This window comes from Emys orbicularis, chromosome 1 (assembly GCF_028017835.1).
Source record: "Emys orbicularis isolate rEmyOrb1 chromosome 1, rEmyOrb1.hap1, whole genome shotgun sequence".
Classification (NCBI taxonomy): Eukaryota; Metazoa; Chordata; order Testudines; family Emydidae; genus Emys; species Emys orbicularis.
The window spans coordinates 91,964,855-91,987,674 of NC_088683.1; the positions used below are offsets into that span (position 1 = coordinate 91,964,855).

At 44.8% G+C, this 22,820-nt stretch overlaps 4 protein-coding genes across 4 annotated transcripts; 3 read left to right on the forward strand and 1 right to left on the reverse strand.

The window, feature by feature from the left end:
* Positions 1 to 9,661: 9,661 nt before the first annotated feature.
* LOC135883426 (histone H1-like) lies at positions 9,662 to 10,420 on the forward strand. The gene has a single exon (XM_065410532.1). It carries the CDS (start codon positions 9,698 to 9,700, stop codon positions 10,352 to 10,354), a length of 657 nt encoding a protein of 218 aa, XP_065266604.1. The 5' UTR covers positions 9,662 to 9,697; the 3' UTR covers positions 10,355 to 10,420.
* A 306-nt stretch (positions 10,421 to 10,726) lies between these two features.
* LOC135883514 (histone H2A.J) lies at positions 10,727 to 11,738 on the reverse strand. The gene has a single exon (XM_065410688.1). The coding sequence runs from the start codon at positions 11,686 to 11,688 to the stop codon at positions 11,299 to 11,301; it is 390 nt and encodes a 129-aa protein (XP_065266760.1). The 5' UTR covers positions 11,689 to 11,738; the 3' UTR covers positions 10,727 to 11,298.
* Positions 11,739 to 11,996: 258 nt separating this feature from the next.
* LOC135883547 (histone H2B 8) lies at positions 11,997 to 12,517 on the forward strand. Its single transcript, XM_065410737.1, has one exon. It carries the CDS (start codon positions 12,031 to 12,033, stop codon positions 12,409 to 12,411), a length of 381 nt encoding a protein of 126 aa, XP_065266809.1. The 5' UTR covers positions 11,997 to 12,030; the 3' UTR covers positions 12,412 to 12,517.
* An 880-nt stretch (positions 12,518 to 13,397) lies between these two features.
* On the forward strand, positions 13,398 to 15,160 carry LOC135883479 (histone H3). The gene has a single exon (XM_065410622.1). It carries the CDS (start codon positions 13,468 to 13,470, stop codon positions 13,876 to 13,878), a length of 411 nt encoding a protein of 136 aa, XP_065266694.1. The 5' UTR covers positions 13,398 to 13,467; the 3' UTR covers positions 13,879 to 15,160.
* The last annotated feature ends 7,660 nt before the right edge of the window (positions 15,161 to 22,820 follow it).

The following is a 22,820-nucleotide window of genomic DNA, read 5'->3' on the forward strand; positions in this document are numbered from 1 at the left end:
TTCAGGGCAGGGGACAGCAACTCACAAAGTTCCAGGAAAGTCCCCTTCTGCATGCGAAAGTTTCGCAGCCACTGTGATTCATCCCAGACCTGCAGCACTATGCGGTCCCACCAGTCCGTGCTTGTTTCCCGGGCCCAGAATCGCCGTTCCACAACATCAACATGACCCATTGCCACCATGATGTCCTCGGCGTGGGGTCCCGTGCTTTGTGACAGGTCTGTGCCACTCTCAGACTTCAGGTCCTCACCGCGCTGCCGTAGCCTCCTCGCCCGATTTCTCAGCATCTGCCTCTGGGAAAGGTGGATGATAAGGTGCGAGCTGTTGATAACGGCCATAACTGCAGCGATGGTCGCAGCGGGCTCCATGCTCGCAGTGCTGTGGCGTCCGCGCTGTCACTGACCAGAAAAGTGCGCGAACTGATTTCCCGCCGGCGCTTTCAGGGAGGGAGGGTGGGAGTGACGGTTGGATGACAACGGTTACCCAAAACTACCCTCGACACATTTTTTCCCCCAGAAGGCATTGGGGGCTCGACCCAGAATTCCAATGGGCAGCGGGGACTGCGGGAACTGTGGGATAGCTGCCCACAGTGCACCGCTTCCAATGTCGACGCTTGCCCCGTTAGTGTGGACTCACAAAGTCGAATTACTGTCCTTAGTGTGGACACACACGTTCGACTTTGTAATATCGATTCCACATATTCGATTTAAGTAAAATTGAACTACTCTCGTAGTGTAGACATACCCATAGTGTAGACATGGCCCCAGAGTCCTTACATGTGGATTAAGTGTCTGGGGAAGGGGCTTTACACAACCATCTGCAGTTTAGGAGGCTGGCTGTCGTTTGAAGTGGCCCATTCATTTCAAGGGGATGTTTTTAGATGAATACAAACTTGTCGGAGAATAACAGAGTTCTCACTTTTTGTTTGGGTACAGCAAGTCAGATACTTTATTTTCTCAAGCAATTGCGTAGAGGGAGAGAGCTAAACAGGTCTCTCAACAGGTAAACAATTACAGCAAGCATTTATACTTTTTGTTACAGACAATAATGAGCAACAGCTGCATTTTGTTTATACATATGTCATTCTGATATCTTGTTTTGCTCACTCATGTAGACTCTTAGTCTACATTCCATATTATCTACACATTATCTACACAAGGTCGCAACAACTTCTCACACAGTTCTTTCCCACTCGCCTCACACATTCCTCGCTTCTACAAATCTCGCGTTATTAGGGTTACAGTTAGCTTGACTCTTGCCAACAAACTGTCATGCATTGCAATCCCCTTCCTGTCAGTTCTTTCTCTGCTTCCACAAACTCCTCAGGGAGAAGAACAGAGCCTGAAACAATAGCTTTGAGAAGTATGAACTGCTCCATTTATCTCAATGGCTATTCTCATTCTCTTTACCCCAGTGTCAGTGCTTGTAGCGACTGCCATGTAATGAGCATGCCTGTTCTCAACTCCCCAACCTGTCCAGGGCTGTGTGACTGTTCTGTTCCTCTCATCCAACAAGTCTATTCCAGTTCCTGATACCAGACTGAATTTTGTGCCTGCTGCATGCACCGAGCCTGAACATTTTTCAGCTCCCCACCCTGTCCAACTCTGTGTGCCTCTGCCATGGATCAAGCCTGCCTATTCCCAACTCCTCACCGTGGTCTCAGTATCATGTGCCTGTGCCATGCACTGAACCTTCCTGTTACCACTGAGGACAGACTACGAGTATTGTGTGGGGGGGGAAATGTTATAGCTTCTCTTCACTAAGCCAAACACCATATTTAAATTTGACTTGCCAAACACAAGTTACCTATCCCTTCTCTATAGGATCTTGATCCTCAGGGTCTAATACCTTTCATTTCCATTGATTCTGATGGAAGTCAGGAGCCTAAATAGTTAGGAACCTAAATACCATTGAGGATAAGGCCTATATGACCACTTTAGCTTCTCCTCATAACCAGAGTTGCCAGATATATCTGACTGAGCCCAGTATCAGACTGTCATGAATATTACCAGACTGCCAACAACCCCACAGCAAAAATACACCATTAGATTCCTCTACAGAACGGCTTCAGTACAAAGAGGAAGGATCCCCGCTAGACAAACATCCACCTCTTTCTGTAGCTCAGTGGCAGCTGTAGTAACATCCTGTAACTAATCCCCACCGAACTGAATACAGCTAGCTTTACCACAATGAAAGACAGTTATAGTGTATGGCAGGGGCGACTCTATGTATTTTGCCGCCCCAAGCACAGCAGTCAGGAGGCTTTCGGTGGCGTGCCTGCGGGAGGTCCGCTGGTAACGTGGATTCAGCGGCATGCCTGCGGGAGGTTCGCCGGTCCCGCGGCTTCAGCATACCCGTCGCCGAAGCCGCAGGACCGGCGGACCTCCCGCAGGCATGCCGCCGAAGGCTTCCTGACTGCCGCCCCCACAGCGACCGGCAGGCTGCCCCCCGCAGCTTGCCGCCCCAGGCACGCGCTTGGTGCGCTGGTGCCTGGAGCCACCCCGGTGTATGGAGATAATGGATGTAATACAAATCTGTGGGACAAACAACCACCACACAACACTAAAAATGGCACCTGTTAGTCATTTGTCAATCAAGTCTTCTTAGTGTGGACTAACCCTTGCTGAGCCACTCTGACATTTTAATTCCACTGGCTACTACCAGGTCAAAGGAAAGAATATTTTCTTAGTTATTCCTCAAATCTTCTCATTATGGTGCAGCCCTGACTGGCCATACTTACTATTCAGTCCTAGTGGCCATTAAACAGAAGAGGTTCCTGAACTTAAGGTGGTGGCTTGGGGGGCGGCGGGGGCGAAAGAGGGAGAAGACAAGGGGAGGAAGGGTTGAAGATCTTCCTAGACAGGTGGGTCTGGGTTCATTATTATGAGGTGTTGCTATTACCTACTACACAAATGGAAATTGAAAGACAGACCAATATGTGAATGTGAAGAAGACATACAAACCATGGAACTGCTAATGAACCACTGCCCTCTAAGATCCTTCTTCAGAGGAACAACCTTGATTCATTCCATCTCTGCAGAAGCCATAGAGTGGATGACAAACTTGGATGTTGAACTTTCATGTTGCTTTTCAAATTGCCATATGAAAGAAGAAGATTCCTAGTGATTATTGCAAGCTTCAAGAAGGTAAAGTCAAGGTTACAAGGTGGGGCTTGTGTGGCCCTTAATTCTGAATAGACTGGTTTTCAGATGTTTAATTTGTGTTACATTTATGTTACATTGTGTTAAATCTTTATTTACTGGTTTTCAGAGGTTTAAGTGTCAGTGCATTTGACATTCTAGAAGGGTATAAAGCACTGCTGGTCAATCTTACTTTGTATTAACAATGTTTTGGGGCAGTAAATTTCCTTGTGGCTTTTGGGGAATTGGTGATAGTGAGGGTGCATGACTGAGGGGCACCTGTGATGGAGGAGGGGAATGAGGTTGTGCTTGGGAATACTTCACTGCCATTCATCTATCAGTTTTGGCCTCCATCTGGCCCCTCATTCCCCTTACAGAGTTGGAGAGAGAAAGGAGAGGAGGGATGGTGGTAACCAATAATAAGGAGAGGAGACCCAGACTTCTTTCTGCACTTTGGGGCACTTTTTTAATGAGCTATTTTGGGGGGGGGGGAGGGGAGAGAGATGGGCTGTATCTCAGAAAGCCCTGGGCCAAGTGATTTTGAATTTGTGACACAAACACTACCGGGATCTCCGTTGCACACCTGGGCACGACTTTCCATTCCTCAGCTACCAGGTCGCACCTTCTTCTGTTCCCTCAATGTCCCTAGTAAGCTTCAAGGGGCCATGAGTAGGAGGGAAGGTGGTGTTGGTGGTGTGGTGAGAAATGCATGTACTAACTGGAGGCAGGATGTGGGAGGAGGCTGGAGGTCCAAAATCCCTACCTTAAAATCTGGGTGTAATGCTTGGGGAAGGGGCTCTATAACCATTCTGCATCATAGAACATTCAGAGGTATGTGAAGAAGTCCATTTATTTCAATGGGATTTTTCTCTGAGGAATGAGAGCACCTCATGGTTATGAATGAAGCCTGAAGCAGTAGCTTTGAGATATGTGAGCTGTTCTATCCATCTCAGTGGTTCCTCTCTGCACTGGAAGTTAAAACCACTAGAAAATGTTAGCAGCTCTTTTTTTTTTTTTTTTTAAATGAGGAAGAGCACCCCTCGAAGTAACCCCTAATTTACCCTATTATCTCTATCCCTGGTTGTCATGAAGCACAATGATTTTCAAAACAACCTAAGCATGCAAGTGGAATTTAGAACACTTGGAATTTTGGTTCTTAAATAAAATAAAAGGTTTGCAGAAGTGATGAATGGGGAAGACAACCTTTCTCTACCTTTCTGGAGAGGTGGCTTTGACACTAGGGCTTCAGATCACCAAGATGAAATTCTGCTAATTATGCAAAAGACTTGCTGATTATCCTGTGGAAGCTGCATACCCTGAATAAAAACAATGAGGAGTCCTTGTGGCACCTTAGAGACTAACAAATTTATTTGGGCATAAGCTTTCGTAAATTTGTTAGTCTCTAAGGTGCCACAAGGACTCCTTGTTGTTTTTGCTGATACAGACTAATACGGCTACCACTGAATAGTTACCAGTTAGCTGGGGGGCAATTTGTCAGTTAGTCCAGGGCACATGTTCTTGTATTGGAAGGCAATATGTCAGTGGTTGCAGGGGCTCATGATCAAAGTGTGAAATGTGCTCAAGATCATGTGAGTGATTTGAATTGTTGGGTCTCTTGAACTGTGTAGGAGCTATATATTGAACAGGTATGTCCATTCTGTACCCTCCCAACTGCTGAATTAATTAATAGAAAATACTAACACTCAGTAATGAACCAAGCATGAGTGGATCATAGTGACTGTTTCCTGGGTATTGGGGGCATGCAAAGTGTATATAAACTTTAGGACTTTTCAGGTGTAGGAAGGGAGGAACTTTCAATGCCACAGAATTATGAGTAGGTAACCATAATCATGATTATTTGAGACACTGCATACCCCTTGTGTCCCTAAGGCATGAAACCATATCTTAACTACACAGACTCTGACTAGCAGCAGTTGAATTATACACTCAGAAGACACAGTAAGGCAGAGCATGCACTGGAAGCTTAAAGTAAAGTGGGGTTTCTGCTAACACTACAATGATGGAAATTCAGAAATTAGGGCATCAGGGAGGTTTCCCTTTAATATTCTACTCAGCATTTGTGAAAGCAAGGGTGAGGTGTTTAACAGACTATGGATTGATGTGGTGTTTGGACTCTCATTGCAAAATATACACAGCTGGATAGACAAGAAATGTCACTGGATATTGTGAAGTCTGTCAGCACCAGGCAAGCAAATGCCTAATCAGAGATAATTTCACACCAAACTTGCTAGGTCCAGTGATATAAGAGATGAATGAAATTGAGCTCTGAAATACTGTAGGTGTTTCTGGTGTTGGTTTGATTCATGCAAAGACTTTCTTTTTATCATCTTGAATGTAATATTATGAATTGATATGCTTTTGGGTGAGAGAAATTATGGAACAATGATAATGCAAAGAGAGAAATACAGTACTGCAAGCAAACACCTTTATTTGACTCAAAACAACTGATCAGCTGCAATAAGTAGCCAACAAAAATCCATATATAAAACATTATTTAGGGACAATTAACTGGAAATGCGTGTCCTGTGGCTTTCCATTCTTTCTGTCCTGGTAACTGGCAGGGTGGAATTGAAACAGAATTGAGACAAAAACAAACAAAAAACGTAGAATCATCTGCTTTTGATATGATAGGACATACATGTCGGTCTTCAAAGTCACAGTCAGCATTCTGACTGATAATTTCATGCTGTTTTTTCCCGGATTTTAATGTAATCAACGGATCGTCTCACCCTTTCCCACATCAGCTGCAGCAGGGATAGTTGTTTCGCTTGTATATGGAGGCCAGGCAGGGGGCGGGAGGAAAGGAGAGGAGAAACAAAGCCCTTGTTTTTTTTAGCAGGCAGCCACTCTGCAACCACTTAAAATCAGCACTGAAAATGTATTGTTAATACAGAAAAAATACCAGGCATTCAGAATCTGAGTATTTTTGAGCGGATGAAAACAATATAGCCTCCTGGAACACGTGAGTGCTCCTGATCTTTTAAATACATGTGTATTACATTAATTCTCCATGTTGCAGCTTTGGAAAATGGCGGCGCACGCTGGCGAGAAAACAGGGGTAGAATATTATGTGGCAGAAGCTGATTGGTCAGAATTTGCTGCAGACTCCAAAGAGCTGAATAAGGCTGCTACAATTATGTAAATCAGATCTGTTCATCTCACCAGCAATATTCGCTTCAGGAGAAATGCTGCCTTCGCGCTGTACCCCGTTTTGGTCCATTTCAACTATGTGGAAACGTCAGCAGGGCCAACAAAATGTTTTAGAGAGAAGGGGCGAGAAAGTGTACGCTATCAATTGGTCGGCTTGTAAAACAGCTTCATCAGTCCACAAGAAAACGAGAGAAGAGGGAGAAACAACAATAATACAAACTGTTTGAAATCAGTTCTTGTGTTAATGTAGCTACCGAGACATCCAGTATTGTCGGTAATGGGTTTCCATTGCAGTTATAATTATAATAATCATAGGTTTCAATATCCTAAATTGGACATTATTTTCTCTGAAACTATTCTAGAAATGTGAACTTCGAGTGTATTGCACGTTTGGCGGAGTCTAAACTGACCCAGAGACAACGGAATGTTGGAGGGTGGGGGAGAAGCACAGGGAACAGTGCCAATAACCTGCCTGTTTCCTTTAGTTTTTAATGAGGTCTGAATTCCAGGAATATAAAGAGAGGCATTGCAGGCCTATACGCATTAAGAGTTTTTCTGTGTATTTTGATAGTTTTGTACAAATTATAACTGACTTTGTATTTTGATTCACAGTTTGGTCCTGGTGGGGTAGTTCGGGAGTAGGGAAAGGAGCTGCTAAATGCCTCAGAAAGGTGCTGAGAGCAGCTACGCGAATGATCTATGAAAAGACCCCTGGGGTGCTCAAGGTTTTCATTCAGGATGCAGTCAGTCGCCTATATTCAGTGTGCCAAGCAAAAAAACGGTGACGGCCATGGACGTGGTCTATGGCTGCCTTAAAGCGCCAGGGACACACACTGTATGGATTTGAAGGTTAAAATCATTTTGGTAACAACATCTACAAACACAAAGGCTCTTTTGTGCTGTAGGGCCTTTATATATATATATATAGTTATAGTTTAGTTTTGTTATACATAAATACTCAGATATAAAATCTAGTTCTATTTAATAATTATGGAAAGGCTATCCAGAGAGATTCATTTTAACCAAAAGTTGTATATCTGAATTTAAAAGTCAAAGTGTTTAAAGAAAATGGGTAAAAATTCTAATCTTACCAATACCACAAATTTAAACTGTCTGTAGTTACATTTTTATTTTGCATTATAGTTAAGTTAGGCATGTTTTAACATTTAAAGTTTAGAAAATATGCCAGGGAGTGAGTGAGAGATTCAAGAAGCTCAATCTATTTAGTTTAACAAAGAGGAAGTTAAGGGGTGGCTTGATTATGGTCTATAAGTACCTACATGGGAAAATATTTAATAATGGGCTCTTCAGTCTATCAGAGAAGGGTGTAACACAATCCAATGACTGGAAGTTGAAGCTAGATAAATTCAGTCTGGAAATAAGGGTTACATTTTAAACCATGAGAGTAATTAATCATTAGAAAAATTTAGCAAGAGTAATGATGGATTCTCCATCAGTGACAAATTTAAAATCAAGGTTGTATTTCCCCCCCTAAAAGATATGATCTAGGGATTATTTTGGGGAAGTTCAATGGCCTGTGTTATACAGGAAGTGAATTAGATGCCCACAATGTTCCCTTCTGGTCTTAGAACCTGAGTCTATGAAATAACACAGATTTCTTATTGTAAATAAAAGGTATAAATATAAAAAGGCCTGTTCAGTAGTCAGTACATTTTCTCTTACTGACAAACTAGATGAAAACGTCATTTTAATCCAAAGAATGAGCAAGCAACTAATCATTATGAAAATAAATGATCAATTTGAATAGTGGCTGGAAAACATTCCAGTCACTTATTTCTGCTTAGTACTGAAGGGATTCATTATTCAGTGCTGGTTAATCTGACCATTGGAATCAATATAAAGAAATAAATGGAAAATCAACTATAAAAATGATCCTCCTGGTTAAAGACAAAGGGAACCTGTCGACTGTTAAAAGTCGTTCTGAAAGAAAATGAACCTTTTTTGTATACAGTGTTTAGCTCACTGGAAACCAGCATTATTGTTACTGAATGATCTAATCTGAAAACTGTCATGTAAATTGTGCTGGATAAGATCAGGTTTTTGTCTATGAGTATTCCATTTATTATTTGGGGGGGGGAAGAAAATATGTTGAATAAATTTAATTAAAAACAGATGAGTGGCTCTGAAAATATGTTAAGTACATTTAATCCCTTAGTAAGAGAAGATTCACCAAGTGATGGTGAACTCAGTGAAGAACTGAGTGTGAAAATAAGAGATGTATGTAGATTTACAGATCTCAAAAGGGGTACTGGCAGTACTTCTGTCGGTGGGGGAAAAGAGTCTGACCATGTGACCCAAATCTGGAATTCTAGACCCTCCATTTCAAAGCGCGGGCTTTTCAAACTGCCCAATCAGAATTAAGAGTTCAAACTCAGCGCTGTCTCAGATCAGCCCAATACCTTTGAAATCACCAAGAAATCTTAAGAACCATCCACTGTTAACAAGGTCGAGGAAAAACAAACAAACAAATAAAACAACACAAAAAATAACGAACCAATCCTCCCCACCACCACCAATCAAACCGAAAAATCGGAGTGCTCCTTAAATTATATCGAAAGAGAGAGAAATTAAATTTCCAATCAAGGCTTTAAATAGAATTCATATAAGTGTTGTTTCTCATGAATTCTGAATTAAGTCACTGAGGCTAATTAGGTTGTAACGTCGTTTCAACCCTGGCATTTCATGTCAGCTCGGGCTTGTGCTAATCAGGTTACGGTTACCTTTTATTTTTTAAAAGTGCAGCTCCGGTGTTGTCACGAAATCATAATTTAAATGATAAAAACGACAATAATAATTCTTTAAGTTTCGAAGTATACGCATTGTTCAACCGACCTCCAGTTTATTCTGTGGGAGGGTGTGCTACCTCTTTCTGTTTGAAATAGGTTTATAATGAACTCATTGATACAAATCACTCGCTTTCTTCCCTAATTAGAAGAAGACCGTCAAAGGAATAGCATTACATTATTTCTCTGATCTTTTTGACAAAGGGACATTTTTAATTTACAAAGAAAAACAAAATGTTCTCTCTCCTGAGGTCCATCCAGCTTCAGTACTCAGGATTTCTAATATTTTCTTTAATGCAATTTCATTATTTTCTGAAGGAAACACTAATGGATGAAAATACCCTGTTTCAAATTCATTTGGCTGAGAAAAGGGATAATTTGGTGGCAAATATTGTGCAAAAAAATACACTTTATTGACTCCGAAGAAACACAAAATGAGAGAGGAGAGACGAGCCCTTTCTGGTTTGCAGCTGGGCGGGCTCTTTAACGCACCAATCAGACAGTGACCCCTCCCTATAAATAACAGGCATCAGACTAGTTCACTTCAGTTTATGTTTTTTCCGATTTTGTAACGTGTCTGTGACCATGTCTGAAACTGCGCCTGTAGTTGCAGCAGCAGCCGCTCCTGCTCCAGCCTCCAAGGCTCCAGCTAAAAAGACAAAGAAGGCTGCCGGGGGTTCGAAACTCCGGAAGCCCTCGGGCCCCAGCGTGACCGAGCTGATCACTAAGGCAGTATCAGCCTCTAAGGAGCGCAAAGGGCTCTCTTTGGCTGCTCTTAAGAAAGTTTTGGCAGCTGGCGGGTACGATGTAGAAAAGAACAATAGCCGTATTAAGCTGGGGCTGAAGAGTCTGGTCAGCAAAGGCATTTTGGTACAGACCAAAGGTACTGGTGCCTCTGGTTCCTTCAAACTCAACAAGAAGCCTGGCGAAATCAAGGAAAAGGCACCCAAGAAAAAGCCAGCGGCAAAGCCTAAGAAACCTGCTGCCAAGAAACCCGCCAGCGCCGCTAAGAAGCCTAAGAAAGCTGCGGCCGTGAAAAAGAGCCCGAAAAAAGCCAAGAAACCAGCGGCTTCCGCGGCTAAGAAAGCGGCCAAGAGCCCGAAAAAGGCCAAGCCCGCCAAGCCCAAAAAGGCAGCTAAGAGCCCGGCTAAGGCCAAGGCGGTGAAGGCCAAGGCTGCCAAGCCCAAGCCAACCAAACCTAAAGCAGGAAAGGCTAAGAAGGCAGCGCCCAAGAAGAAGTGAAGCTGTTTGAAGAGAAAATTCGAATCTCGTGCAAACAAACCCAACGGCTCTTTTAAGAGCCACCCACCCCTTCCCCAAGGAACTGAAACACCTAGTGTACCTGTGCATCAAAGATTGCTTTGGTGGAGGGACTGTTTTTTTTTTACCTTTATAACATTCCAAAAACACTTTCTATATAGTTTAAGAAACCAATTTAATACCTCCGAGCCAAAAACAATTTAGAAAAATCTAATGTTGGTTGGGTGAGGTTTTTTTAAGCCATACTAACAGGGATTCTAGCCATTATTTAGACTTTGCTGTTAGGGCTCGTCCTGCTAGCAATTTAGAACGCCCTTCTCTCGGTCTATTTTGCCTAGCTGTTGGGAGTATATCACCGGTTAAGCAGTATGAATAGTTGTTTTGCGGGGATTGGGGAAAATTTGAAAAGTCCGCGCTTTTGAGCAATTGGATAATTTGAAAAAACCGCGTTTTACAACGATTGGTCCATGACGCGCCTCTTTCCCTTCCGCCTTTGGGTTTGTTTGAATTAAGTGAATCCACTCCATTTACCCGTACAAATTAAATATTCTGGTGTGTTTAAAATTTACAGCAATTTTTCTATGAATTTAATTCTCGATTTTTAGTTAGATTATAGGCGGAAATGTAGTACTCATGAAAATACATAAATCCGAATAATTTTCGCCCCGGTTTATTCAGAATAGGAACACGGTAGAATGAACAGAAGTATTAAGTTTTTAATAAACAAAAGAGGCAGTGATTTAAGTTTTCGCCCTAATCAGTCTACAAAAATTATTTCACTTAATGAAAAGTAAACCAGGATTTACGACACTCAGAACGTGTTTTTTAAAAGCATATAATAGGTTAGTGTAGGAACTCAACTCTTTTTCTGTTACTGTGGGTGGCTCTGAAAAGAGCCTTTGGGTTGATTTAGTAGACGGTCACTTTTACTTGCTCTTCGCTTTATGGCTCTCAGTTTTCTTGGGCAGCAGCACAGCCTGGATGTTGGGCAAAACACCCCCTTGAGCAATGGTGACTTTCCCCAACAATTTGTTGAGCTCCTCGTCGTTTCGGATGGCGAGCTGCAGGTGACGGGGAATGATTCTGGTTTTCTTGTTGTCTCGCGCAGCGTTGCCAGCCAGCTCCAGTATTTCAGCGGTCAGATACTCCAACACCGCGGCCATATAGACCGGGGCGCCAGCCCCCACCCGCTCAGCATAGTTACCTTTGCGGAGAAGACGGTGCACACGACCTACAGGGAACTGTAGCCCAGCTCTCGAAGAACGAGACTTAGCCTTCGCCCTTACTTTACCTCCCTGCTTTCCTCGACCCGACATTGACTCTCTAATTCACAAAATCAAAGCACTTTTTAAAAGACAAAAGCTAGAATTAAGCGCGCCCCGCCCGGATCCTGCCTTTTTATCCCTTCCTTGTGGTACAGAAACTGATTCATGATTGGTTGAAATTTTTCATTGTATTTCCAACCAATGGTGATGAGGATTTTATTTTGACCAATTGGATGTAGGGTTTATCGTGTGTGACGTGTCCTTTAGCTAAGGCCCAATAAAAAATGAAAGATTACAAGCGTCTCATTTGCATAAGGTCCCTATAAATAAGGGGGTGGCCGCCATTATTTTTTACGCTGTTTCTGTCTTTCAGAGAAAGCAACAAATCTCAATATGCCTGAGCCAGCGAAATCTGCTCCAGCTCCTAAGAAAGGGTCCAAGAAAGCTGTCACTAAGACTCAGAAGAAGGGCGATAAGAAGCGTAGAAAGACTAGGAAGGAAAGTTATTCTATCTACGTGTATAAAGTGCTGAAACAAGTTCACCCAGACACTGGTATTTCTTCTAAGGCCATGGGCATCATGAACTCCTTTGTGAACGACATCTTCGAGCGTATCGCAGGGGAGGCGTCTCGTCTGGCGCATTACAACAAGCGCTCGACTATCACTTCCCGGGAGATTCAGACCGCTGTAAGACTGCTGCTGCCGGGCGAGTTAGCCAAACACGCGGTGTCTGAGGGCACTAAGGCTGTTACCAAGTACACCAGCTCTAAGTAGATTCTATCAAAGAACATAAAACCCAAAGGCTCTTTTAAGAGCCACCCACGTTTTCAATAACAGAGCTCAAAACACTGCTTTGTTTTCCCTGACTGGGGTAAGTGTGATTGTTCTAAAAACGTTACCTCAGAGAAAATACATGTTTTAAAAATCTAGATTATATCTTAACTATTCCTAGGAAATGTACACTAAACATCTAAATCTCAATTCTTATTTGCAAAGTCTAAAAGTTTTATTTCGATCAAAGGTTCTCGCCTCAACTCTTACATATATGCTTGGAGGCATTCGAATAAAACATGAATGTGCCAGTTTGCATGCTTAGTAGTCAAAGCAGCTTGCTGGGTTTTTACTTAGCCAATCCCTTGTTGAGATCATGCATACATCTTGGTTTTCCGGAAAGTAAAACACTAACAGGACATTAACTATTACTATATATTAAAGAATTCAATTATTTCTATTAAAATCCTTAATTAAAAAAATTATGTCGCTTATTTTGTGGGTGTTGGGAGGAGGGATTGTAGGTTATTTGTCACCCTCTAGATAACCCCAAAGTGCAGTATAAAATGGTATCGAATTCCCCACCAAACTTTCGGCATATGCGGTATAATTTTCCTTCTTCGCTGTCGCAGTTTGGTGAGGTGGGAATGTTGTGAGGAGGATGGAGGTATTCAGAATCACATATCACAAATCTGTCGCTTTCAAACGGTGAGCGAGGGATTTAAAGAAAAATCAGCAGGCATTAAAATAGGGCTTACTATGAGGGCGTAATCGAGGCTATGTGGGCTAGAGGGAGCGCGTGTTCTGTGGAATCAGATGATGGAGGGCGCGGGCGCCGGAGGCGGTATAGGCACTACCAGAGGACAGAAAGAAGGCGGGAAGGGTCAAGTCTTTCCCTCCCGGCAGAGCGCGGGCTTTTCAAATATTTAAAATTGTCCAATGCAGTTTGCCTTTTTCCGCCAGCCAATCAGGAGGGAGACTTTGGTTATATATTCCGGGTTTTGCTACAGCGCGTCTTGTTTGCCTTTGTCTGAAAGCAGGTTTTCGTAGTTAGTGAGAATGGCGAGGACAAAGCAAACAGCTCGCAAATCTACTGGGGGTAAAGCTCCCCGTAAACAGCTGGCTACTAAAGCTGCCCGTAAAAGTGCTCCTGCGACGGGAGGAGTGAAAAAACCTCATCGCTACCGGCCCGGCACTGTGGCTCTGCGGGAGATTCGCCGTTACCAGAAATCTACTGAGCTGCTCATCCGCAAGCTGCCCTTCCAGCGCCTGGTCCGTGAAATCGCCCAGGACTTCAAAACTGATTTGCGCTTCCAGAGCTCGGCTGTTATGGCCCTGCAGGAGGCTAGTGAGGCTTACTTGGTGGGGCTTTTTGAGGACACCAACCTATGTGCTATTCACGCCAAGAGAGTCACCATCATGCCCAAGGACATCCAGTTAGCCCGGCGTATCCGCGGGGAGAGAGCTTAACGTTCCTAATAGCAGGCGTTCATGCAACCAACTAAAAAAAACCCCAAAGGCTCTTTTAAGAGCCACCACGTTTACACTGAAAGGAGCTGTATTTCTGCTTTAATATTTAAATGGATTATACAAAATAAGAGCACCAAAAAGATTGCGGTCTACTAAGGAGTAGACGCATGTTTCGTTTACAGAAAGAAGTGCCTAGTACTAAACGACCTTTTTTTAATTAATGTTTAATTTGGTTTAAGTTGCGCCAGAAAGACTTAACATTTTTTTACATGATATAAGGAACAATCAGTTAAAACTTGCAGGTTACTTTGGCCACTCACATTTTCAGTGGAAGAACTCTGTTGGTAAGTGAAATAATCCATAAATAAAAACAAACACCCACAGCATTTTTTTTTTTTACTTTCCACATTTCAGTTAGCTAGTTCAGCCCCACAAAGCCAAGAGTTAGCACAAAATGACGGTACTAATGACTTGCTGCTTGCAGTATCTATCCCTCTTCAGACCCCCTCCTGAAATCATGATTAATTTTCAAAGCGTGAATTTTTCACTTTACCCGTTTCCCATACGCACGCTGACCCGCAATGAATAAAATATCTTTCAACCAGAGCAAAAATTACTGTTATGTCTTAGAACCCACCTTAAAAATGTTAATACCTTTTGGTTACTGGTTTTCTACCTGACTAGTTCTATATCTACAGAATATAATTAATGATGTGAGATTACAGTCTTTTCCAGTTTTTTATTTCTTTCGAATTTAACACTTACAAAAAGTTGCTACACTTTGTTTTTAAGACCATATGTGTATATTTTATAAGAAATACATCCCTGGCCCTGTCCTCATGAAAAGTATATGAATTGTAAAATGTAACGGGTATTTCATATGCTATTAAAACCAAAGAAAAACATGGCTTATTTTTTTTATCTGAAACCATGCTGTGTGAATGAGACAAAAGTAAAATCTAAATCTTTTGCCTAATGTAGTTATTGGCAGCTTTTTCATTTTAGGCGATTCCCTCTAAATTTCAGTATACCCTGTGGCTTTTGCAAAATAGTATTGGTTAAAAATAGAGAATCGGCTCTTCTGGTGGATGTTTGAGTGATTCCGGAAAGAGCATTTGTGTTGCAAATATGTTATTCATAATGTGGATTTAACCACTGAATCCGTATGAAATGTCCTCCTTCCCTTTCAGAGCACAGCCCAAATCCATGTCTATCAGTCTTTTGCTGGGCGAGTTCAGCTTCAGTGTAGGTCCAAGAAAACCATCGCGGATCTCTTCCTCGATCAGTCACGAGATACGCTTCATGCCCCCACGGTGAGCCAGGATGTTATCCCTCAGTCTGCACTCTGCTGTGGTGCTTTGCCGGGTCTTTTCCCAAACTCTTTACCTACGACCACCAGACGTAAAAATACAAAATAATCATGGTCGCGCTTCATGACGCTACCCGTATCCCCGAAGTCTGACCCGAGGTAAAGATGGTAATTTTTGGCGCAATTCCCTCCCGCGCTTCCATTCTGTATGCAACTGGGTTGAGATTTCCAAAGGCATGCAATAAACTCAAAAATAGATTTCAGAGAAAACAATGCCCCATTTAGGAGTTCGAAAATCAATATCAAGTCCAGCGTTATAATTTCAAATGAAACTCACATATCCCCTTAGTCTTGGAGATTGCGTTAAATATATGACTCATAACAAGAACGGCTTTCAAGATGCATTTTCTGTTACCCCCACTATACCCCTCCCCCATTTCCGGTTGATCATCTAAGAACACAATTTTACAAGGTGGTGACTTGAAATTCCCAGCATATTTTCGTGCTTCCTCTAGTAGAACAATTAGCTATATTCTGTAAAATACACTTTTTAAAAATGAGGCCTATTTTATTCCTGTTGCTATTTGAGATTATGACCCGCTCTAGCTTTAGCAAAGGACTTGTCTTAACTGCACATACCCTGTGCTCAAATCGATTGATAAAGTGCCGTGGAAGATTTCTTGGAGTAAATATATATACACGCACAAAAGGAGGATCAATTTCTACTAGCGTAACAATCTTTGGTGACCTTTCTTCACTAGCTGTTGCTACTTTTTTTGTTTTTGTTTTAATGCACCTTTGTTTCAGGAATTAGAACTCTGCAGCAAAATCGGACCAATCAGATTTCCTGACACACCATCTTCTTTTCACTGCATTCTGTGTTTTACCGTCGCCATTTCTAAAGTTTAATCAGAGCGGGCTAATCTGAAAAATAAAAATAAAATAATCCAAATCAAAAGTGCTTGCCTGGTGTTCCATTGTCTTGACAGTTTTTCCTGTCACTTCTGAATATATGAATAACGTGTTGCCTCTCGCTCTTCCCCCTCCCCCCACGTCGCTGTTGAGTATCTGCTGGTCTAGGAGATTTGATTGTTTTCATCTGAGTGAGAGATATTCTTGTAAATGACACATTCACAGTGGGAAAATATATTTAGAAAAAACATTAGCAGGCTTTTGGGCACTGTGACACTTCAGGGGTTAACCGAAATGTACAGGATGAATCACTACCACCCAGTTACAGTGTGAGAAAGCCTTGTCTGTGCTCAACAGGGGAAAATCCTCCCAACTCTGCTATCTCAATGGGCAGATGGCAGCATAAGCACTCCACTCCCTGGGCTCTGTGTATGAACCCGGCTCTTTTCCTCTGCAGGCTAGCAATTAGCACATCCCACCTTGTTACGCTTCAGTGCCCAATCGCTTTTCTTCTGGGCACCCACAATGTACACCAATCTGCTGTCTCTGTGTGCCCCAGCTCACCACTCTCCCTTCAGTTCAACACTCTCTTTAGTGCAAGGCACTTGGACGTGTCTATAGTAAAGCTAAATATAAGTTTATTTAATTCAGTTTAAGAAAATTATCCAAAATAGATGTAAGTAAAATGATTGGAAACACCAAGCTACAAATAAAAGAAAAAATATAAAATACAATCTAGAGCCTGCTTACTAAGTTCATGTCCAGTGTAATAAGGTATTTCTCTCGTAATGGTCAATCCTTTCAGTGCTTGTCCAGTCTAGATAGCTGGGATCCACTTTTCAGTAGACACTCCTGATGGTAGAATGCCACATGCATAATGGATAACATCTTGCACCCCTTCTTCTCCTATATAGTCCCAGACTATGGCTACGGCCATTACAATGAGATGTAGCTCATGGCTACACGTCTCGGGACTCCCAGCGGAGGTCCAGAATACAATACAGGAGCTTCCATTTGACGGTGCGGGGCTGTTCGTTGACAAGATGGACTCAAGACTGCACAATGTGAAGGACTCACAAGCAACCCTCAAGCCTCTGGGAATTCACACGCCAGCACTCCAGAAAAAGCCCTTCAAGCCCCATCCCCCCTCATGCTTCTATTCAGGGCCCCCAAGGCAGGACTATAATCGACGGGGGGGCAGAAACAACAGGAGGGGTCCTCCACAGTCTTTCTCCGGAGTTCAGGAACCAGATTGCGCCTTCGCCCCCTCCAGGCTTGGTTGGCGAAGGTATACAGACCCAGCTAGGGCCCTCTGGACAGATTGGTTACCCTCCCGCCCCCGATTCTCGAGTCCCTCAGCTGGTGGCTACAACCTCAGATGGTCTGTTTGGGAGTGCCCTTTGCCAAGCCTCAGCCCTCACTGTCGCTGGTCATGGACACATCAGAGATGGGCTGGGGAGTGCACCTGGGCAGTATCAGAACTCAAGGCCTGTGGTCACAACCAGAACTATCGCTGCATATCAATGTCAGAGAGCTGAGAGCTGTTCACCTGGCTTGCCAGACGTTCCAGGCCCATCTTCAGGGCAAGTGTGTCTCAGTGATGATGGACAACACCACAGCGATGTTCTATATAAACAAACAGGGTGGTGCTCGCTCTTCTCCCCTGTGCCAGGAAGCTCTCCGACTGTGGGACTTCTGCATCGCACACTCCATCCAGCTGCAGGCCTCATATCTGCTGGGAGCACAAAACGAACTAGGGGACCACCTCAGCTGCTTGTTCAACACTCACGAGTGCTCACTCAGAGCGCACATTGCCCTTTCCATCCTCCAGAGGTGGGGCTATCCCCACATGGACCTGTTTGCGACACAGAGCAACAGAAAGTGTCAGCTGTTCTGCTCCTTTCAGAACCACAGCCACGTCTCCATAGCAGACGCTTTTCACCTCCCGTGGATGGGTCACCTGCTATATGCATTCCCGCCCTTCCCTCTCATACACAAGATCCTCCTCAAGGTCCGGCAGGTCAGGGCTTTGGTTATCCTCATAGCACCAGCGTGGCGCTGCCAGCTTTGGTTCACCATGTTGCTGAACCTATCAGTGGATAGGCCAATAGCCCTTCCTATGCTCGTGGACCTCATCACGCAGGACCATGGTCAACTACAGCACCCCAACCTGGAGTCCCTCCACCTCATGGCATGGAAACTCCATGGCTGAACCTGCTTGAACTACAGTATTCGCTTTAATGTTTAACGCTTGAACTACAGTATTCGGACCCTGTTAGGGAAGTCCTGTTGGGGAGCAGGAAGCTCTCCACTTGCACAACGTACCTGGTGAAGTGGAAGCGTTTCTCCATTTGGTCCCTACAGAAAGGTACCTCCCTGCAGAAAGCCTCTATTCCCCTTCTGCTAGACTACCTTCTGTATCTGAAGCAACAGAGGTTGGAGATATCATCTATTAAGGTGCACCTGGCTGCCATCTTGGCCTTCCACTCAGGTGTGGCAGGTAGGTCAGTCTTTGGAAATCCCATGGTTGGTAGGTTTTTCAAGGGCTTGGACAGGCTTTATCCGCAGGTGTGGCAGCCCATTCCCCAGTGGGATCTCAACCTGGTTCTCTCCAGACTTATGGGGCCCCCCTTCGAGCCATAGCAACCTACCCTCTATCCTACCTGTCCTGGAAGGTGGCTTTTCTGGTGGCCATAGCTTTAGGGTTCAGACAGAAGGGTCTCTGAACTCAGAGCGCTGACTTCCAAGCTCCCTCCCCACGGGTTTTTATAAATACAAGGTGCAACTACGCCCTCACCCAGCATTCCTACCCAAGGTAGTCTCACACTTTCATGTAAACTAGTACATATTTCTACCAGTATTCTTTCCTAAACCTCATGCCAGCAACAGAGAGCGAGTACTCCATTCTCTGGACGTCAGGCATGCCCTAGCCTTCTACACTGAATGCACAAAGCCGTTTTGTAAGTCACCACAACTCTTTATTGCAATCGCCGAAAGGATAAAAGGGCTTCCCATCTCATCTCAGTGCATTTCGGTGTGGATCACGTCCTGCATCAGAACATGCTATGACCTGCCTAAGATTCCAATCCCAGCATTGATGGCGCTCTCCACAATAGCGCAGGCTTCTTCTGCCGCATTCCTCGCACAAGTCCCTATTCAGGACATATGCAAGGCAGCAACATGGTCTTCCATCCACATCTTCATGTCGCACTATGCCATCACTCAACAGGCGAGAGACGATGCGGCCTTTGGCAGGGCAGTACTTCAGTCAGCAACTCAGTGAACTCCGATCCCTCCTCCATTGAAACGGCTTGGGAGTCACCTATTGGAATGGACATGAGCAAGTACTTGAAGAAGAAATAATGGTTACTTACCATCTCGTAATTGTTGTTCTTCAAAATGAGTTGCTCATGTCCATTCCAAATCCTGCCTGCCTCCTCTCTGTCAGAGAAGAAGGAACTGAGCAGGTGGCAGATTGGCAGGGGCCTATATACACTGCCATGAAGGTGCCACTCCAGGGATAAAACCTAGGGTAAAACCTTCTGATGATTGTGCATGCGGCGCATGCGCACACACCTATTGGAATGGACATGAGCAACACATCTTGAAGAACAACAGTTACAAGATGGTAAGTAGCCATTTTTTTAATTTATTCATATGTTTAAAATCACAGGAAAAATGATTTATATTAGAAACAAGAGGAAGATGAAGGGAAGTATAGGTTTTCTGCTTAGCAGGGAAGGAGCGCTAATAACTGATGACATAAAGAAGGCTGAGATATTTAATGTCTATTTTGCATCTGTCATCTCTAAAAAAGGTTAATGGTGACCAGACACTCAACACAATTAATATTAACAACAAGGGGGCAAGAACACAAGCCAAAATAGGGAAAGAGCAGGTTAAAGAATATTTAGATAAGGTAGATGTATTCAAGTTGGCAGGGCCTGCTGAAATTCACTTTGGGTATTTAAGGAATGAGCTGAAGCAATCTCAGAACTGTAAGCAATTAGAAAACTTATGGAGGATGGTTGAGAAGACTGGAGAAGGGCAAACAGTTCCTGTCTTTAAAAAGTGGAACAAAGAAGACTCAAGAAATTATATACTACTCAGCCTGACTTCAATTCCTGAAAAGATACTGTAACAAATTATTAAGCAATGAATTTGTAAGTCCCAGGAGGAGTATAGGGTTATAAGGAATAGCCAGCGTGGATTTGGAAGACAGGACTATAATTCAAAATGACCTTGACAAATTGGAGAATTGGCCTGAAATCAATAAGATGACATGAAATAAAGATAAGTGCAATGTACTACACTTTGGAAATCAAAATCAAAATCACAGCTACAATGCAGCAATGGATCAGCATTCACTTTGCATTCCCTGTCAGCACCCAGCCGAGGCCAGGGAAGCGAATGATCCAACCAGCAGACCAAATTCAGCGACAAATCCTGGTCACGTGCCATCTGACTGAGACACAAGGCCATCCATAGGCATATGCAGCAAACGCAGCTGCGTAGGGCACCATGAAATTTGGGGCACTAAATTGCACCAAATCTCATGGTGCCCTAGGCAGCTGCGTGATGCATACGTGGCAGCATCAGCCTTGGCGACCAGCCCTATCCCTCGGCTGGCCCCCCCTGCAAGGGGCAGGGCCGTCTCGGGGGGCGGTGGGGGCCGGACAACTCCCTCCGCACTGCCTCTTACCCTTCCCCCTGCTCCGCCCCCGGCCCACCCTCATTCCACCTCTACCCCCAGTGACCCCGCACTCACCAGCAGCGGCGGGAAACGGAGCAACCTGGCCCCAGCCCGCTCTACTCCACCAGCTCCCAGCCGTGACACTCTGCTTCCTGCCGCCAGTGAGTGTGGGGAAAGGATCGGCCCCCCGCACTCACCGGCAGTGGGAAACAGAGAGACACGGCCCCAGCCCGGTCCACTTCCCTTGCCCCAGCCCCAGCCATGTTGCTTGGGTTGGGGAAAGGACCGCCCCCGGCTCTCACCGGCGGTTGGAAGCGGAGCGCTGTGGCTGGGAGCTGGTGGAGTAGAGCGGGCTAGGGCCGGGCTGCTCTGCTTCCTGCCGCTGCCAGTGAGTGGGGGGAGGGGATCCCTTCCCCCAAGCCCCCACCCCCGAGCGATACGGCTGGGGCCTGGGCGAGGGAAGTGGAGCGGGATGCTCCTGGCCCCCCGCTAATCCCCTGGGCCACTCTGGGCCTGTGGGGCCCCCAAAAGTGCCCCCCACAGTTCCTGCCTCCCAGACTCTGGGGGGGGCGGGAGGCCTGGGGCCCCACCCAGCCCCCCCATGGGAGGGCTGCGTAGGGCATCCAAATGGCTAGGGACAGCCCTGCTGAGACAGGACTGGCGTTTGATACGGGCGAAGGGGGCAAAGGCTCGGGGTGCCGTTATAAGCAGGGCACCTCTGGAGCAGGAGTGCCCCTCCCCCCACTGCTCTGCCGCAGTCTGCAGCCATGACTGCTCCTGCCCCCTGCCTCGGAGTCACCCCTGACCAGTTGCTCCCCCAGCAAGATGGAAGAGTCACTATACAAAGATCTTATCTTGCTTGTGCTTTCACTCTTGTTTAAGGAAACAGGCAGAGCTTTCATGAAACACTGGTGGACACTCCAGCAGTGTTTTCTGACCCACCATAGACACCAGACAAGGTTAACGATGGAGGAGGAGGACACAGATACGGCAGACTCTCACTGGACGATGCTGCTCATGACATTCAGTAGAGCTACTGAGGCCTCCTATGTAGATCAGCACTTCTGGAGCAGGGGCACAAGCACAGACTGATCCGACCGACAGCAGGTCCAGAACTTTTGCATGAAGAAAGCAACTTTGTGAGCAGCTTGTCCAGACCCTCCAGCATCAAGGGATATGCCTGAGGGTGGCCATACTGGCCCAGTAGCACATGCTATAACCATCTGGAAGCTGGCTATCCAAACTGCTACAGGTCCATTGCCAACCAGCTCGGTGTTGGAAAGTTACCTCTGAGTAAAGTGGTGGTGGAGGTTTCTGAGGTGATCAGGCGGGTGATTTACCACAAAGTGATGGACATAAAAGATATTCTTGAAGTAGCTGCTGGCTTTGAGAGTATGGGGTTTCCAGACTGCGTTGAGGCCACTTATGGGACTCGTGTGCAAATAGTTTGCCCTCCTTAAGGAGCACATGAGTGCATAAACAGCAAAGGGCGCTATTCTTTTGTTATGCAGGCCCTTGTGGACCACAGAGGTCAATTTATGAGCGACATCAGCTGCATTGAAAAGTTCATGATGCCTGGGTTTTCCACCAGGACAGGCTGAGACACCATTCCCACCAAATGGCATTGTCATAAATGGAATTACTGTTCCACTTGGGGGTCTTTTGTACCCCCTTTTGTCTTGGCTTGAGAAACTGTATCCTGATCTGAGAGGCCCTGGAAAAATAAGGTTGAATTACACTTTCAGTGGCTGTAGAATGGAGTTCGAATGTGCATTTGATAGATTAAAGTCCTGCTGATGCTTTCTACAGATCAGTTTGAATTCCAGCATCATCAACACTGTCCGTCATCAACACTCTTCAGCTGGTACCAGCTCTCCTGATGTTCTGGTTCGGAGGCTGAAAGATAGAAGCTTACAAACAAATTAGCACAGTGCTCTCACCGCGACAGACCCTGCTCATTTGAGTTGTCCGCGGTGTACCCATTTTCCCTCCTGGGTATTATCTATGCCACCCAGGGTTTTGCTAACT

Excerpts from the sequence above, each read along its gene's own strand:
- LOC135883547 (XM_065410737.1), top strand. The coding sequence starts at position 12,031 with ATGCCTGAGCCAGCGAAATCTGCTCCAGCTCCTAAGAAAGGGTCCAAG.
- LOC135883514 (XM_065410688.1), bottom strand. The coding sequence starts at position 11,688 with ATGTCGGGTCGAGGAAAGCAGGGAGGTAAAGTAAGGGCGAAGGCTAAG.
- LOC135883479 (XM_065410622.1), top strand. The coding sequence starts at position 13,468 with ATGGCGAGGACAAAGCAAACAGCTCGCAAATCTACTGGGGGTAAAGCT.
- LOC135883426 (XM_065410532.1), top strand. The coding sequence starts at position 9,698 with ATGTCTGAAACTGCGCCTGTAGTTGCAGCAGCAGCCGCTCCTGCTCCA.